Genomic DNA, 15784 nt, shown 5'->3' with positions numbered 1-15784 from the left:
GAGTGACACCCCCTTGTTTCAGCAGCACTGTCGCTTTTTTGGCCACTTTGCACAACCACCGTGTAGTTTCTTGCCTCTGCCTGGGAAGGCGGGGGGGAAAGTTTCGACATTCATCCCAGCAATCCACTTCACATCAATTTGTTTGCAAAAAATGGCCTTGTTCCGTACCTACTTGTACTTGTCACAGTATGAAACGGGCTGTAATCTTGGAATTGCTTAATTCTTAAGTAGCTCTTGGTTGATGTAGACGTCCATTTTTCAGGATAAACAAGGAATCCCGTGGTGGCTTGGAATAAGTTACAAAGGAATAGGCCAGTACGATTTACAAGACAAAGTTAAGCCCAGAAAAGTAAGTTTTTTGCATCTGATTTTTTTTGGGGCGGGGAGATGGGTGGTGTTGCATGTCAGAATATACTTGAATATACTTTTTTTAAGCTGTTGCTTACTAGACTAGTGAGCAAAAGACAAGGGGTGGAGGGAGAAGGAGAATGCTGCTGGCACCAAGGCAGTAAAACACTCTCTCTCGCACAGATAGTGGAAACTCCCTTTGGGAGCTTTGGCTCGTGTGTCATCTTGAGTTTGGTGGTCTCGGGACAGTCTGGACAGGAATTTTGGCAGCCTCCAGGGGTAACTACAGAAGTTTGAAGCATCTGGGTTTCTGCAAGTCCCGAACTAAAAGCCTTGTACTCAAGCAGTGTTTTCACTTGGCTTTCATAGGTGTTTTTCGTGTGTGAAGTGATAAAAGGCTCCACTGATATCTGTGAAATACAAGGGGAATTGTGTGAAACTGCAGGCCTGTTTAGGCAACTGTATGTTTCCGTGACGCAACGAATTGCAAGGGGGGATTGGGAGTAAATGCCAAATACTGGAGGTTGCTCTTCTCTTTCCACCCCTGTGCTCCCCAGCATGTCTCCTGCGGAGTGAACTCTGCCAGCAACCTCCCTTCTTGGTTAAACAGGGCAGAGGGTCCCGTATCGCACCGCTGCCTCCCTCAAGGCCCCCGTCAGCCAGCCCTAACAGGCTCTTCTGCCGGCAGCCTCGGAAAACCCATCATGCAGCCCAAGCACACAATATGTTGGGAGCTTGCCCAGTCCTGTAGCCGCATACGTCTCCCTGTGACAGGACTGAGCCCCGACAGTCTTTGAAGAGTTATTTAACCCGCTTGGCTGGGGGGAAGAGCCAGCGCTGCACGTGCCGGAGCCGCGCTGTTGGGTCGGGTGTGTGTGGTTTCTTTCTGGTCATGTCTTTGGAACATCTAAGCCGTAAGGAGATGGAGACCTGGGGTTTTGCTGTTCTCCTTCCCCGGGAATGATCTGGGCAGGAGTTCACATGAAGTGTGTGCTTCCTGCCAGGGAATTTTACATTTGCAAAATGATACTGTTTAGTGTATTTGTGCCAAAAAACACAGCTTTAACAAAACTTCCTTGTTAAGAGTAATTCCCCTTCAAGCTCCCAACTTGATCTTCTCTTTTTCTAGAGCAGGCTACAACTTGGTTTCTTTTGGTATATTTATATAGCTGTGTGTCCAAGGTTGAACTCGCATGTCCTTCCTTTGCTTTGTTTAGTAAAGCACTTAGTTTAGCCCCAGATCTCTTACCGTGCCTGTTCTAAAATGACAGTGACACAAAAGGAAGCCTAGAAAATCAAGTCAATGTTGATGCAGCCATTGATTGTCAAAGGAGAGTATCAAGGAGCTCCTCTTGCTGTGGAGCACTTCTGAGTTTTTAGGCAACATCTACAACATTTCCCGGTCAGGTCAAACATGGATCATTCTCTAGCCAAGATGTCCAGCTGTGACCAGCAATGCTCTCCAAGAAAATGCAGCCTGCCTGGCTAGAAGCTTTGCTTCGCCAAGCAGTTTTTCTGCTTGTGGGATTTCAGTTCACAACATCAACCAGGCAGATTAAGAAGATTTTTTAAGGTCAGCAGGGCCCAGATACCAAGTCACACCCTGCTACAGTTAGTTACAAGGCGTTGCCTTTGAATGCAGCAGGAGTTGTGTTTGAGAAAAATAAAATAAAAACCAAATGTCACCTCTGTAGTGGAAGTGTTACAATGGAAATTCTAAGTTGTCTGCTTTACTTAATTATAATCATACAATAGAGGATAGAGATTAAAACGGAGGGTGGGAGAGAGGAGCCTAAATGCAGAGGGAAGGTTTAATGCCAATAAGCTGATTGAAAAAGTGGGGATGGATATGGCTGTAGTATCCTTATGGATTTGTCTGGTGTTAGTAGGAGGGGACAAAAATTACTTAAGCTACAGCTTGTCCTGAGCTGTGACTACTTTTAACATGCGGCTAAATATGCAAACAGTTTCTTTATAAAGAAGGTCTTTCAGGGTTTGAAATACAAAGTGCATTTCTGATGTGATCTGTGGAAGTAATTGAAATCAGATGGCTTTCGGGGGGGGTGGGGTGGGGTGGGGGAAGCGGATGCTGGGTCTAGAGAGGCACCCATGTCCAGACTTGGAGTTAAAATGTTGAGACACTGCTGTTTATTTCAGTGTAGCGATAGCCTCGCTGCCTGTGATGTGGTAGGCAGAAGTTTCCTTTTAACCAGTGTTGTCATTTGTTCATATTTATGAATGTATCAGAATACGTTTCAGAGAGAAGAGTCTGTATAGCTTGCCTGAATCTCTGAGGAGTCAGCAAGCGCAGTCCTTTCCAAAGCATCAGGCAAGAGGGGGGTAGGCATGTAAACTACGCTTGTCTTTTGGAGCAGAGGCGCTAGTTTTGCTGGATTTAGCAGAATTTTCTTGCTTTGCTCTTTGGGATGGAGCCAAACTCACAACTGCCATGTGCTGGTGTTATCCTGCTGTTTATACCGCTGATCAAAAGTGCTGTTGTGTTTATCCCTAGCCATCTGGGAAGGAGCATTGCTATTGTGCTCCACTTCTCCACTTAGCGATGTTTAAATATACATGCAGCTGATTAACTCAGTAAAAGGGAAAGGCTGAGTCCAAGTCTAATGAAGACCAAGCTGGCCTTTCCTAATTTTAGAGATATAAGTGATCTCTGGGTGTGCAAACCTCTCTGATACAGGCTGCAGTGGGAAAGCTGCTGAGTTTCAGGTGGGAGGCTTTGAACAGGAATTGGTGCCTGTGCTCCAGCTGAATTCACACCGGGAGGGTTTATGCTGCTCCCCATGTCTTTTGTGCAGTGTTAATGGCTGCTGTCAGATGTAGATGCATTTGGTTTTTGTGTTCATCACAGGCATCTGGTAAGAGCTAAGTCCATATTCAGAATTGAAATATATATATATATAAAACTAACTGCACCCATTAATGCAGTGTCAATTAAATCCTAACAAATATAATCATCCTCTTCCAAAAGTGAAATCTTTTGGCTTTATCCAAGTAGGTCTTTAGGCAAAGAGATCTAAATATGAGCCTTGGAGCACAGTGGTTATCCCAAGATTTTGTTGTTGGATCAACACTGTTGCGTGAAGTCCAAGGTTGAGAACTCTTCACAGGAAACAACTTGCATGACAGATCTGGATGAAGCAATCTCCAGATCCGTATCACCCAGCCTTGCCAACGCTTGCGCATGTACCGTCAATCATTCGTGAGGGGACTGTGTGTCGTTGGAGAGGACGGTGTGTAACTCGGGGATGGACCAGGAGAACCTGCCGTGTCTGTCTGTCTTTGTAAAGCTGGCTGGGGAGGTTTGAGTCCGGCTATTGGTATTTTGCTGGTTGACCTGAGGTGGTTTGGAGGAGGAGTTTTGTTGCTGTAAGTCACTCCTGAAAGCTTGGATTGCTTTGGAAGTGGTTTCTAGCGGTGAGCCCATTTTTTACCTCTCGCCTGGGACTGCAAGCTAATGGGAGCCAAGGGGAGCGCTGTGCACCAGCACTGTAATAGGCTAAAAATGGAGAATTATTTTTATGTCATTTATGAAAACTGTCGTCTTTTTCTTCATAGATTAAAGCAGCAGCTCCACACTGGCTGGAGGTTACACTGGGCTCAGTTGATTATAATCCTGAAGTCTCACATGGCATAAAAAGACTGGGTTTGGCATCTCGTGTTCAGATTTCAGCTCAGACTTGGGATTAACTCTGCAGTCCTGCTGCTTTGCAGACATATTCTCCCTTCAGCTGCAGTTAATACCGAGATGCCTCCTGCTTGAAGAAATGCCTCCTGCTTGCTATGGGGTGGCATGCCAAGATCCTGTCCCCAGTCTCCTCTGAATCAAATAGGAAAAGCATAAAACAGGTCCCAAGACTTTGTATGCCATTTCAAACCAGAATCGATCTCCCTTTTATCTCTACTCCTGTTCTCACTGGTGAGATAAACAATGCCTCATCTTGTTTATGGAACATGTATTATGGCATGAGTTGAGTTTATTCTGGGTTCAGCCATTACATGGTGATCCTCTGAGGGCTGGGAATTTGAGAAGGCAGCTTGCTGGCTTTTTGACTTGTTCTCCCACTTCATTGTGTTTCTGTGGGGGACTCCCTGGTGATAAATGAACTACAATGTCTGGAGAGAAGAACTGATCTTGCTATGGTACTGTTTCAGATCTACAAGCATTTTGATTCTATTGCTGATTGTCTTGAATACATTATGTTCTCAGAAGTGTTTTTGTTAGAGTATACTAGTTTTGAAATGGGTAATATTTATGATATTTTTCTTTTAATTCAACATATACTAAGAGCTGATGCTGAAAGTTTTCCCTTTCAGAACATCTATTTCATGTAAATTTGCTGTCCTGCTTTACTGAGTTGTTCAGAACACGATGGCATTCGTACAGGCTTCTCAGCAGGCGGATCTAATTAGGCAAAGATTTCTTTTACGGTGTTTTATTTCTCACCAAGTAGAAGCCGTTGATTTAGATGTAAGATACTAAGCTTGCATAATTATTTAAAATAAACACAGAGCTGTTACGAGACTGCTCTGAAATTCAGTTCCTTTCAGATGTGCGGAAAGTTGCTTGAGTGTCACCTGCCCCAAAACACAGGTGTTTTGGGACAGTTTGGTGCCAAGACATCTCTGATTCTTGTTAATGCCAGTGCTAGTGACAACTGAGCAAGGATTGATCGTAATGCATTAGGAAAAAAATGTGATTGAAGATGTTTTTAGGAGGACTGGCTTAATATGTAAGGGATGAAGGATGCCTCCAGGTGAGCTCTGCCAATGAATCTTGGCACAGGTGGGAACTGTCTCCTGCCTTCTCTCAGAAGTTGCTGCAGGTGGGGCAGTTTGGCTCTCCTGCCATCTCCTCAAATGCCTCCCTCCATGGCCAGGCATTGCAATTGGAAAGAAAAAGATTTCAGTTGAAGGCAGTGTGCCAGACAGCAAACTGCAGCGGAGGGGCTGAAACGCAGCCCTTCTTCCAGCGTTGCCGGCAGGGCGGTAATTTCCTTCATCGGGGTGGGGTGCATTCCTGTGGGCAGAAATCTTTTATGTTTCCTTGGTCTGAATTGCCAGATTTGTCTGGAGATTGCCGTTCCCAGCCAGTTCCTGGGATGCTGGTTGCCGAACCTCCCTACCGGCACCGCACGTCCCGTGAGGTGCTTTGAAAGTGCTTCCCGGGGGAAAGGCTGCTGCAAACGCTGCAGCATGGTTTGCACTTCCACGCTGACCTTCCCCAGTGATCCCTTGGGTGGAAAATCCAAGACCTGGGTTATTTGGTCAGAGTTTGCCATCAACCTTGGAAACATCCCGGGTGCAACTCCGGCATGTGCTGTGCCAGGGCTGGTGCAGCAGTGCTTGGCTGCACAACCCCTGCAGTCCGCTCCCTCCATACTTTCACCCCCTTGCAAGGAAAAAAAAGGCTTTTTTTAAACAAAATGCATCAGGCTGATACAAATATTAAGCAGAGGGCCCCTGAGAAGCTCTCTTGCATGTGTCTCAAGGCAGGGGCTCTGCCAGCTCCTGCCTGCGATCCTGACGGGGCTGTTTTTCCAAGCCAGTGAGCTGCTGCTGTCGGGCCCAGACAAACTTGCATTTTATTTCAAACTGGATGCAAGATCAGCCAGGTAAAAAACCAGCTGCTTCTTTTATTAAGGTGTCTCACTACTTAAGCAGTCTGTGTCTGCTTTGTGTCTCGTTAGACTACAATTACAGCTCTTTTTATATGGGAAGGAGGGTTAGGAGGGCAATATTTTTTTTGTTCGATGTTTCTGCAGTATTTCAAAGAGAATCGCAGTAGAAATGCAGGAAGCTTAAACTCGTGGGCTGGCAAAAGCAGCAGCTGGGTGGTAGAAGTCTGGCTGGTGCACAGAGGTGCTGGAGTAGTGAGGTGTGATCAGGGAGCTTTGCACCTCTGCCTTCTCCAAAAAGACCCAGAAGACAAACCTGGACCCGGCCAAATTCTCCTTGTAGAGTTGGACACGCAGCCCCTGCTATGCTCAATGGGAATTTTCAGGAGCCTTTAAGGATCTGGCAATCTACATGGATGGGAAGGCTATTAAGAAAACATTCATTAGCTCAGGTGGACCTAATCATCTGGTTAAAGGGAACATACATTGCAAAATGTCAACAAAAACATTTTAATTATTCCTAATTGTTCTTCCAGCCCTCAAAAACCAGTTTCAGATTTCCAGACTTTTTTTTTTTTTACAACTCTTTTGTCTTTTAATATGCATGCAGTTTAGGTAAGATTTGAATTTAGGGATGATTTAGAAACATGTCTGTGCAGAGTGAGAGTGTATTTGAAGGGAGCAGGAAAGCTGTAGTGCAGTGACAGTTTCCTGAGTGTAGCCTTTTGACCACAATTTAAAAAAATTTATTTGAAGGAGTTCATAGAATTTCATTTGGTTTACTCTGTTTTATTCTTTATTACTTTTTTGCTCTTGTTTGTATTGAGGCTTTTTTGTCTTGTCTTCATGAATCCAGACATGTTAGGTAGAAACTCATTAATACATTCATTCATTATGATTTTTTAAGTGCACCTATATAAATACTATTAGTCCACAACTTATTCTGATGTGATTCATATAATCACTTGTCTTTTTTGAAGGACCTGACTGCAGGAGGGTTTGTCAGGGGACTTGATTGCTAAGAGCTTACATTGTTCTTCAGTGAGACAGCTTAAGGACAGGGCGCTTTTCAGTCCCTAAGAGCAAAAATGTGTCCTGTGTGCAGAATTTCAAAGGCCACTTCCCCATCTGCAGAGGGGGAGCTGGAGTTATCCCAGTACTGTGTGTCTTTGGGCAAGGAGGCAAATGTCTTTGTGCTGAATGTACCCGGCTGCAAATGCTTTGGTTTCCCGTCAGCTCCTTTTTGGGCTGGGATGGATCTCGCAGGGTGGGAAGGAAAAGGGGCAGATGATCAGGGATGCATCTCACCGGGGCTGGCGATGGATTTGCAGAGGCAGCTCCTCATGGAAGGGCCCACCCCGAGCCCCGGAGCGCTGGCGTGTCCCTCAGCCTGGGCAGGGGCTGCTCGAGGTGGTGGGGCAGCTGCGTTTTGTCCCCCTGCCACATGCGACCCTCTTCGCCCTCGCTGCCCCTGGGACAGGTGACCCCTTCTCCCGCAGCCCTCGGGAATGCCGAGCGCGTCCGGAGGGGAAAAACAGAGAGGAAGTGATAAAGGGGACGGGGAGTCATCACCCGCAACCCATAAGAAGCAGGAGGGCAGGTTTTTTTTCCAGAGGTCATGTTTGAAGCACACCCATCACTTTTTTTTTTTTTTTTACAAGCGTGGGAGCGGGCGGCCTGGAACGTGGCGTGATGCTTCCGAGAGGCAACAGGTTCGACCAGGCGTGAGTCAACGCCGGCGGGGCCCGGACTCGGCCGCCGTGGGGGCCCCGGCTGCCTGCTGCAGCCCCCCGCGCCGGGCTTGCTCCCGCCTCGGCCCCCCGCAAGGCCTTGGGGTGCTCTGAAGGGGTGCGGGCCCTCGGTAGAAACCCTCTCCTGTTCTCGCCTCGGTTCGGTTTTCCCTTTATCTGGGGAAAGGGTGGGTCGGGGAGGCGTCGCTGCCGGGAGAGGCGGTGATGTCAGGCGTGTGTCAGCAGTGGGAGGCGAAGCCGCCGAAAGCGGAGCAGCACTGACGGGCCGCCGGCAGTGGGGAGGCATGGCGCGGTGGGGAGGCATGGCACGGTGGCCGCCGCTTGCTCTGCTCGTCTCATGTCGCCCTTGACGCTTTCCGGAGTGGCGGGTGGTGCCGGGGAGAAGGGGCCGGTGCTGCGGGGAGGTGAGTGCGGGGATGGGAGCGTGCGCGGCGGGCTGTGCGGGGAAGCGGGGCGGCCGGGGATCCCTGCGTGCTGGAGCACCCACGGGTGCTATTGCTCAATGTCCTGACATACTGCACGAGCTGTTTTCTTTTTAATTTTTTTGAAATGGATTTATTTAAAGTTTCAATGCCAAGTTATAAAGAGGGCACTTGTGAGGCAGGGTGCCTTTAGTACAAAGATAAACTTCAGCAGCAGAGTAAAACTTCCACGATCCTTCAGAAAGTGACTTATTAGTTTAAGTAAATGACGTTTCCCCTTGCTGCATTTTTCATGTAGCAGGATCTAATAATAAATTGTAGTACTAGAAAGAAAAGCTTTAACTAAACAGAGGGAAAGGTCGCTGAAAGAGCCAGAGTTTTCCCCAGAAACACATGCACTGGGTTATGTTTCATTTACGATCCATGTTAAGAACGTTACAAATGAAGCATGGCATTATATATAATTTTTTTACAAAACTTGAAGTTCTTCCGTGGTCGGAGCGCGGCGTGTCAGGTTTTGGCAGAGGTCAGCGGGAATGTCGCCTGTCCTGGGGACTTCTGGTGTGGTGGCTGCAGCCTTGAAGGCTTTTAAAAAGCTGTGGGGAAGGAGGGGGGGGTCACTGTTTTGGCCCGGGTGCCTGGGCTGGATCACTGATATTGCAAGCTGATCTCTTCCACTTAACGCTGCTCTGCCTGCCCAGCCTGGGTGGAAGTTCCTCAAGTACCTCCCCGTGGGCTCTAGCTCTGGGAAGTAGCTGGCTGTAAACTACAGTGTGTGCTGCTGCACTTGTGCACCCCGTCATCTTCAGGTGACGGTCTTGGGGACACCCGTACGGGTCTCTGTGTGCACCCACGCGCCCCGGCGCTGCTGGAGAAGGGGGCAGGAGGTGGTGCTGCAGAAACCTGCACCGAGGGGCTGGGGAACAGCTCAGCCAAAGCTGGGCTGAGAAGACGCAACCCCTGATGGGTCATCCCCAGAGGGTGGGTAATGCCACTGCAAAGGGAGAGCGGATTCGTATGAAATTCTGATCCCACGGCTGCAGCTGCCAAGCCCGGCTTGACTTTGATCTCTTCTCCCAGCTGGCACTTTGCAGGAAGTCTGTGGCTTCCTTACAGAAGTATGCGTTGTGGGGTGGCTTCCTTCTGTAGCTGCTGTTTCTCTGTACATGTTGTACCCCTGCTCCAAAATGTCATGCTGAATTTCTCACCCAGTGTCTTCAGAAGAGAAAGGTCTTGGTTTTCCCTGAGCTTGTTGCCGTTCCCTGGGGATGTTCTGACTGAGGGCAGAGATCATAGGTGTCTATGCAATTACTTTGTATAGAGATTTTTGCATTTAATCAGAGAGAAAAGGATTTTAGCTGCCCTCCCAAGATCTCTGTGAACTTTTACCAGTGAAATTAAATGTGCTAGTGATGGAAACAGATGTTGCCCCAGGCAAAACCCTCAGTCTGCAATGCATTGTCTGTAAGAGTGTGAAATTACTTGAGGGGCATCCTATATGTTTATATTTATGTGCTTATTTTAGTTGATGTTGTGAATGTTGTTATTCCTGAGTCCATGCCATAGCTGAAGGTACACAGCAATTGTAATTTGCTGGAATTGTATAATCCTGGGTGGAGAAGATTGGTGAATCTTGGAGTGACGGTGTTCTGCTTCTCTCTCCCAATTCTCCTAGCTATTTCAATGGAAACAGCTGGAAAATCTCTATTTCCGTGAAAAGAAATTTGCTGTGGAAGTGCACGATCCCCGCAGGTAAGGCTGGAGGAGGCAGTTGTAGCAGCGGGATGAATCTTTACCCAGACTGGGGATGTCGTGTTAGCGGATGGCGATGGGAGGTGCCTCTGAGTTCAACACAGACCTGAGTTTACTCTGGGCTTCGCAATACTGAGCCTGATCCTGTGTTTGGCAGGACAGACCAGGGCTGGATCCAGTCTGTGCGTGATGGACAGGTAGTGCTGTGATGTTACAGAGGGAAGGTCACAGTTGTAGTACACAACCTGGAGCAACTGTTGATGTGTTACAGCTCTGGGTGCCCTCTCAAATTGCCTGTGATGTCCACCGAGGGAGTTCTTGGAGCAGAGGGAAGACTATTTGTCATGGCCAAATTTGCTCACTTTACAAAATCCTTCCCCGAGAGGCCGCTGTAACATGCCTCTGCAGCAGGAGACACGGGAATGCAGCCAGCAGGACCTGGACATGACTTTCTTGTTCACCTTCTGCACTCCCCTGCCTTGGCAGTGATGTTCCCTCCTCTGAGTTTGAGCCTTCAGGGGCCCGAAGGAGCGCTGCCGGTTAGGGTGGGAGCTCACCCACAGGCTGAGCCTTCCCCTCAAGATCTCTCCCAAAAAGAAAGAGCCTTTGCCCAGAGTGAATTTCTGACTCCACCTTCCTTTCTGCTTCTCCCACTGCCATCCTTTCTACCTCTGGCATAGGACCGTGGTGCTTCTCAGCTGGGCCAGGAGGAGCTGTGAGATGCTCTCCTGATCTCCCCAGATCCCCCATCTTGCCTGATCACTCCTTTCAGGGTCCCATGGCAGTCTGCTCGCCCTTTCTAGGTTTACAGCATACCCAGCCGTAGGTCTCAGCAGCGCAATTGTGCTGCTGAACTAAAGGCACGGCAGTTGCTGCTGCTCTGTGTTGCAAAGCTCAACAGGGAATGTCTTTAATTTTAACTTTGTAAAATAAAGGGAAGGTTAGGAGTGAGTAAAGGCAGCAGCACCGGGTGGTGGGGAGAAGGAAATCCGAGTTCTCACATCTGTAAAATAAAGGCTGAGCCTTGCCTGGTTGAGAGAGAGGCGTTTGGGATTTTAAACCTCAAAGACCTGTCCTGAAATTGCATTCTTTTCACCTCCCCAGAATTTCAGTGTCGAGAAGGACCTTTGGTCAGAGCGGACTGGTAGTGCAAACCTGGTATGCAAACACTTCCCTGATCAAATCCATCTGGGTGATGGCAATTAGTCAACACCAGTTCTACTTGGACAGAAAGCAAAGCAAAGTAAGTTGTAAGGCATTTTACTGTGGGCATAAGTTTCAACACCTTTCCTGCATATCTTTCAGTGTATTGTTGTTCCACGGATAAACTGGTCTCCAGAGGAAAAATACAAATTGGTTTTGTCAGCTTTTTGAGCAGGCTATTAGCGACAGTATTGTTATTCGATCCATTTTAGCCTGCCTGCAATTACGGGCTGTGGAAGTATAATCACAGAAGAGGGAATTCCCACGTCTCGGTGTTTAATCTGCTTTTTCTTTTGTTTCCTTCTCATGTTCGTTTTGAACACAGTGCAAACAGCAAAGAGATTTTTGAGTTGGGAGATGGTCCAAGCTTTGGGGGCAGAGGGGGAGAGGAATGCCAGCACAGCCCTGTGCACCGCGAGCTCCTGCAGGATGCTGTTGCTTTAGCCCTTAATTTTGTGGGAGATGAGGTGTGAAACATCATTTTCTGTGACGCCATGTTCTGAAGTTAGAGGTAACTAGATGAGGCTGGATTATTTTTTTTCCCCCCCAAACTCCTTCAGGCAAAAATTCCTTCAGCCAGAAGTTTGGATGATATCGCCATGGATCTGACAGAGATGGGAACACCAAAAGTTTCAAAGCTAGTGACTTTGGAGGCAAAGAACCAGCTTATTATGGCCAGCAACGGCAGTTTGATCTCATCAGGTAATACTTTGTGTAAATGCAAGCTAGTGAAGTACAGCGGGGCTTGTATATGTTAAAAGGAAAACAAGGCTAGCTGACCATAAATACAGCAACGTATGTGACAGCATGTATTACTTGTCTACCTGAAACAGTAACATCAATGGTATAATCTGCTGTTCCCCCCCCATAACTAAAGAAGGAAATAAAAATATGCTAGATAGATAAACACCCGTATACTGTTAGTCCATGAATAATTTGATATCTGTTTACCAGTCAGTCCTTGAATGACTGTGTCATCAAAGGCAGAGGGAAATTTGATCCAGGCTAACTTTAAGCACCTGTACTAGGAGTTGAATTGCCTTAAGCTTCCTCAAAAATGAGGAGAGAAGATAAATGCTTCCAAATAAAGCTGAGCTCTGGAGTGGACTTCAGATCTCTCCCTTGGCTGTGGAGGAAGGGAAAAGGAGGGAGGTAGAAGCCTGGTTGCCACACATAGGTGGCTCGAGGTGAAGCCCAAGTGAGGAGCCTCAGACTGTCTTGAATGCAAAGTCAAAGCTAAAATATGAAGTATATTGTAGATATCCCTAATGCATTGATTTATATTCTGGGTGATGGGGTTTTGGGGTGTATACTTGGGACTTACCATGCAAGTATGTACATTGGGGGTTTGAAAAAGTGTGGATTTCCCAAAAGCCTGCTTGCTGGATGACACAAGAGCTGGACGTTGCACTTTGTATAACATGTTGTTTTGCTGGGCTGGACTGCTGTGGGGAGACCTCTGCTTACCTGTCCAGAAAAAAGTGGCTTTTACCTGCAAATCCTCTGATACAGAGAGTGTATTTTTTCAGGCTCTCAGGATTCAGAGGTCAGTGAAGAACAAAAGAAGGAGAAAATTATGGAACTAAAGAAGAAAGAGAAACTCCTTCAGGAAAAACTGCTTCAGAAAGTTGAGGAGCTGAAGAAAATCTGCCTGCGAGAGGCGGTGAGAACTGCACCTTATGCTGGGGTTGGGGTGGGCGAGAGCCCTTCTCTCCCTCCAGAACTTCACATGGAGCCCTCTCTGTTCCCCAGGAGCTGACGGGCGAGATGCCCAAGGAGTATCCTCTGAGCGCTGGAGAGGAACCTCCCCAGGTCAGAAGACGTGTTGGCACGGCGTTCAAACTGGATGATAACCTGCTCCCGAGCGAAGAGGTGAGTGCTGCACCTTGTTTTCACAGCAGAGGTGGAGTAGCCACACCGGTGGCCAAAGCCACTTGTAAATAATTCAGCTCTTCCCTGATTGTTTAAGAGGAGGCAGCTGGGACAGTCGCTTGCACAGGCTGGGAAATTTAGACAGGTACTGCCCTTATTTCAGCCATGCTGCCTTTGAAATGAGCAGGAAGTTGGCAGTTTCAAAAGGCCTTAAAATCCCCTGACCTGAACCCCTAATTTGGCCAGGCTGCTTGAATTTTAAGGGATATTTTGCTGCTAATTAGAGAAGAGCAGGTGCATGACACCATTTGGCAACCCATGACTGTGAGCTTTTCTTGAGCATTGATTTGTGTCACACTGAGATTGTGTTTGAACCCAGAACATGGCAGGGGCGTGTGCTGTCCCCCTTGCAAAATCATCTGTCCGTGAGCATAGTTGTGTGACAGGTGACAGCAGGAGGAGATTTATCTTGGGCTTAATGCAAGTTCCACCTGAGTAAAAGCTCTGTATATTGCTCAAGAAGCTAATAGGAACTTTGCTGGCAGAGACTGACTCAGGAGATACGGTAATTCAGATACATGGAGCTTCTGGACACATACTATTCCCCCTCATTCCTTGTGAGATTTTTGTTAACAAGCTGTATTATCCAAATAGTAAGTAGGTGTTGGGCACTGGCTGCCCTGGCTTACAGGGCTGGTGTAACCCATGTCTGCAGCAAACTGATGCTATTGAAACAAAATCCTACTGATCAGATTTAATAATGTGTTGCTTAGCACCTCTGCAGCACTTTTCATCTGAGCCTCTCAAAGTTGTTTACAAACAAGTAATTAAAGCCTCTAACTCCTTGTTACATAGGTATGGTGATTTAAATTTCCATTTTTCTTTTCTCTAAAGCAGAGAGAGGTTTTTCAACAGACGTTTTCAGGCTTGGACTTGGAGCAGGAGATTTAACAGCCTGCCGGTTGGCTTGTGTAAGAGAATGGTCTAAACCTGAATTTAGGTATCTATTTTATGTCACTAAGGCTTGAGAACTTTCGACCTTTCTCAAGAGATCTCATAATCTTACGCTTGTCAGAGAAATAAGATGTAAGGATTTCACATGCTTAGATTGTCTTGTGTATAAACTTCGGTTTTTTCATGTTTTGTGCTCAAGATTTCACTTCATTACAACAAAAATAGATCTCCTATCCAATAACGTTTGCTGATAATTTCGACCCAGAGTAGGAAGCAAATAACTCATCTCGTGAATTTGCAGGATCCTGCTTTGCAGGACTTGGAAAGCAATTTTATCATACAGCAAAAGCTGGTGGAAGCTGCAAAGAAACTTGCCAGTGAGCCAGACATCTGCAAAAATGTGAAGAAGAAAAGAAAGCAAGAGTATGCTGATGCTGTAAAAAAGCTGCAAGAGATAGAAAATTCCATAAATGAATATAGAATCAAGTGTGGCAAAAAACCAACCCAGAAATCGACTCTTACTCTACCAGGTAGGCAAGAGAATTCCCCGTGTTCTGATGAAAAGAGGAAAAAAAAGTAGTTTGGCTCACATATAAGTTTTGTTTACATCTCCTCTAGATGATTTTTATCTTCTCCAAGGCAGTTAAGTAAGAAAAACAGAGATGCAATTGCTGCATCTGGTACGATAAGCGTACTGCTTATAGGCTGAGGGCAGAATAAGCTGCAGTTTAGGAACAAGTGCAGACACATTCCAGCACCAGGTACAGACCGAAGGTGTTATCCATAGAAAGGCTGGCAGGAGCATCTCAGCCGAAGCTGGTGTGGTGTCTGCATTCACAGTGTATTGATTGCAGTTCTATGTGTAAGCTGCCACATGCAAGATCTCTATCCCTTCTCTTCCACGATGCTTCAGTTCTAGCAAAAATAGAGCATGTGAGTTTTTCTACAGGATCGAGGAAATAAAGATCAAAGACTTTGTTTCTTGATTAAAAATTAATGATTTCCAGGAAGACAAAAGCGAAGTTCAAGAGTTTATGAATACAAATAGTGGCAAACAGATTTTTGACTACACACATTTGCCACTGATGAGCACAGCGAAAGCAGATACCCTTGCGCTCTCCATTCTGAAACTGATTTTCCTAAGGGAGGCAAGATTGTTGCTGCCTCATAGGATAAAGCATGGAAACTTGCTATATCCAAGGCAATTGAAGGAGTTCGGGAGTAGTTAAAAGCTCATAGGTATTGCAGGTTCTTCTGGTTTCTATGGTGAGTAACAGTTTTAGGACATGTTTTACTTCTCCCCTCTGTGGAAAATATATATGAATAATTGTTAATGTTTAATGGATTCCACCACCCCGCCCCCCCCCCCCCCCCCCCCGGCTTTGTCCCAGAGGAAATGCTGTTTTGTGAGGTTAGTGAGGTTTCTCCTGGAAACTGCAAGGTGGGAAAGAAAATGCAAGATTTTTCTGCTGTTTATATTGATACCCTCTTAGTGACCCTTGAGATGAGACCTCTTGCCAATATGTATTTTCCCTGGAGAAGACTCTTCTCCTGTGCACTGCCAGGTTTCTGCTGGGGAAACCTTCACCATGCCCCATTCCTGTTGAGAGCTTGGTTTGGATTCTTACCCAGCACAAACCACGGCAGCACTGGGCTATCCATCATCACAAAGTGCTTATTCTGAAAGGTTGATGATCGCTATTTAATGTGGCTCAGCTAGTTCCTGATTGACAGAGATGAGGAAAACATCTGTTTTTCCAGTCTCTTGCTCACCAGTCAGGATATTAATTGTGGGAGGTCCTGTATTACCTGGGACACGTGGTGTGTAGTAACCAGCAGGAAGCTATTG

The 15784-nt window shown here is 46.7% G+C and overlaps 1 protein-coding gene across 1 annotated transcript in view; it reads left to right on the top strand.

Moving 5' to 3' along the window:
• FRMD4B (FERM domain containing 4B) overlaps positions 1-15784 on the top strand; it is an 86517-nt gene that overhangs the window by 60180 nt on the left and 10553 nt on the right. Inside the window, exons 11-17 of the mRNA XM_059823202.1 lie at positions 263-349; positions 9830-9906; positions 11011-11149; positions 11670-11811; positions 12639-12772; positions 12862-12981; positions 14237-14465. Coding sequence (XP_059679185.1) covers positions 263-349; positions 9830-9906; positions 11011-11149; positions 11670-11811; positions 12639-12772; positions 12862-12981; positions 14237-14465 — 928 coding nt within the window. The remainder of the gene's footprint in view (positions 1-262; positions 350-9829; positions 9907-11010; positions 11150-11669; positions 11812-12638; positions 12773-12861; positions 12982-14236; positions 14466-15784) is intronic.

Source organism: Gavia stellata, chromosome 12, assembly GCF_030936135.1.
Source record: "Gavia stellata isolate bGavSte3 chromosome 12, bGavSte3.hap2, whole genome shotgun sequence".
Classification (NCBI taxonomy): Eukaryota; Metazoa; Chordata; class Aves; order Gaviiformes; family Gaviidae; genus Gavia; species Gavia stellata.
Note: the sequence above shows the minus strand (reverse complement) of the source record. Positions and strands in the feature narration are given on the sequence as shown.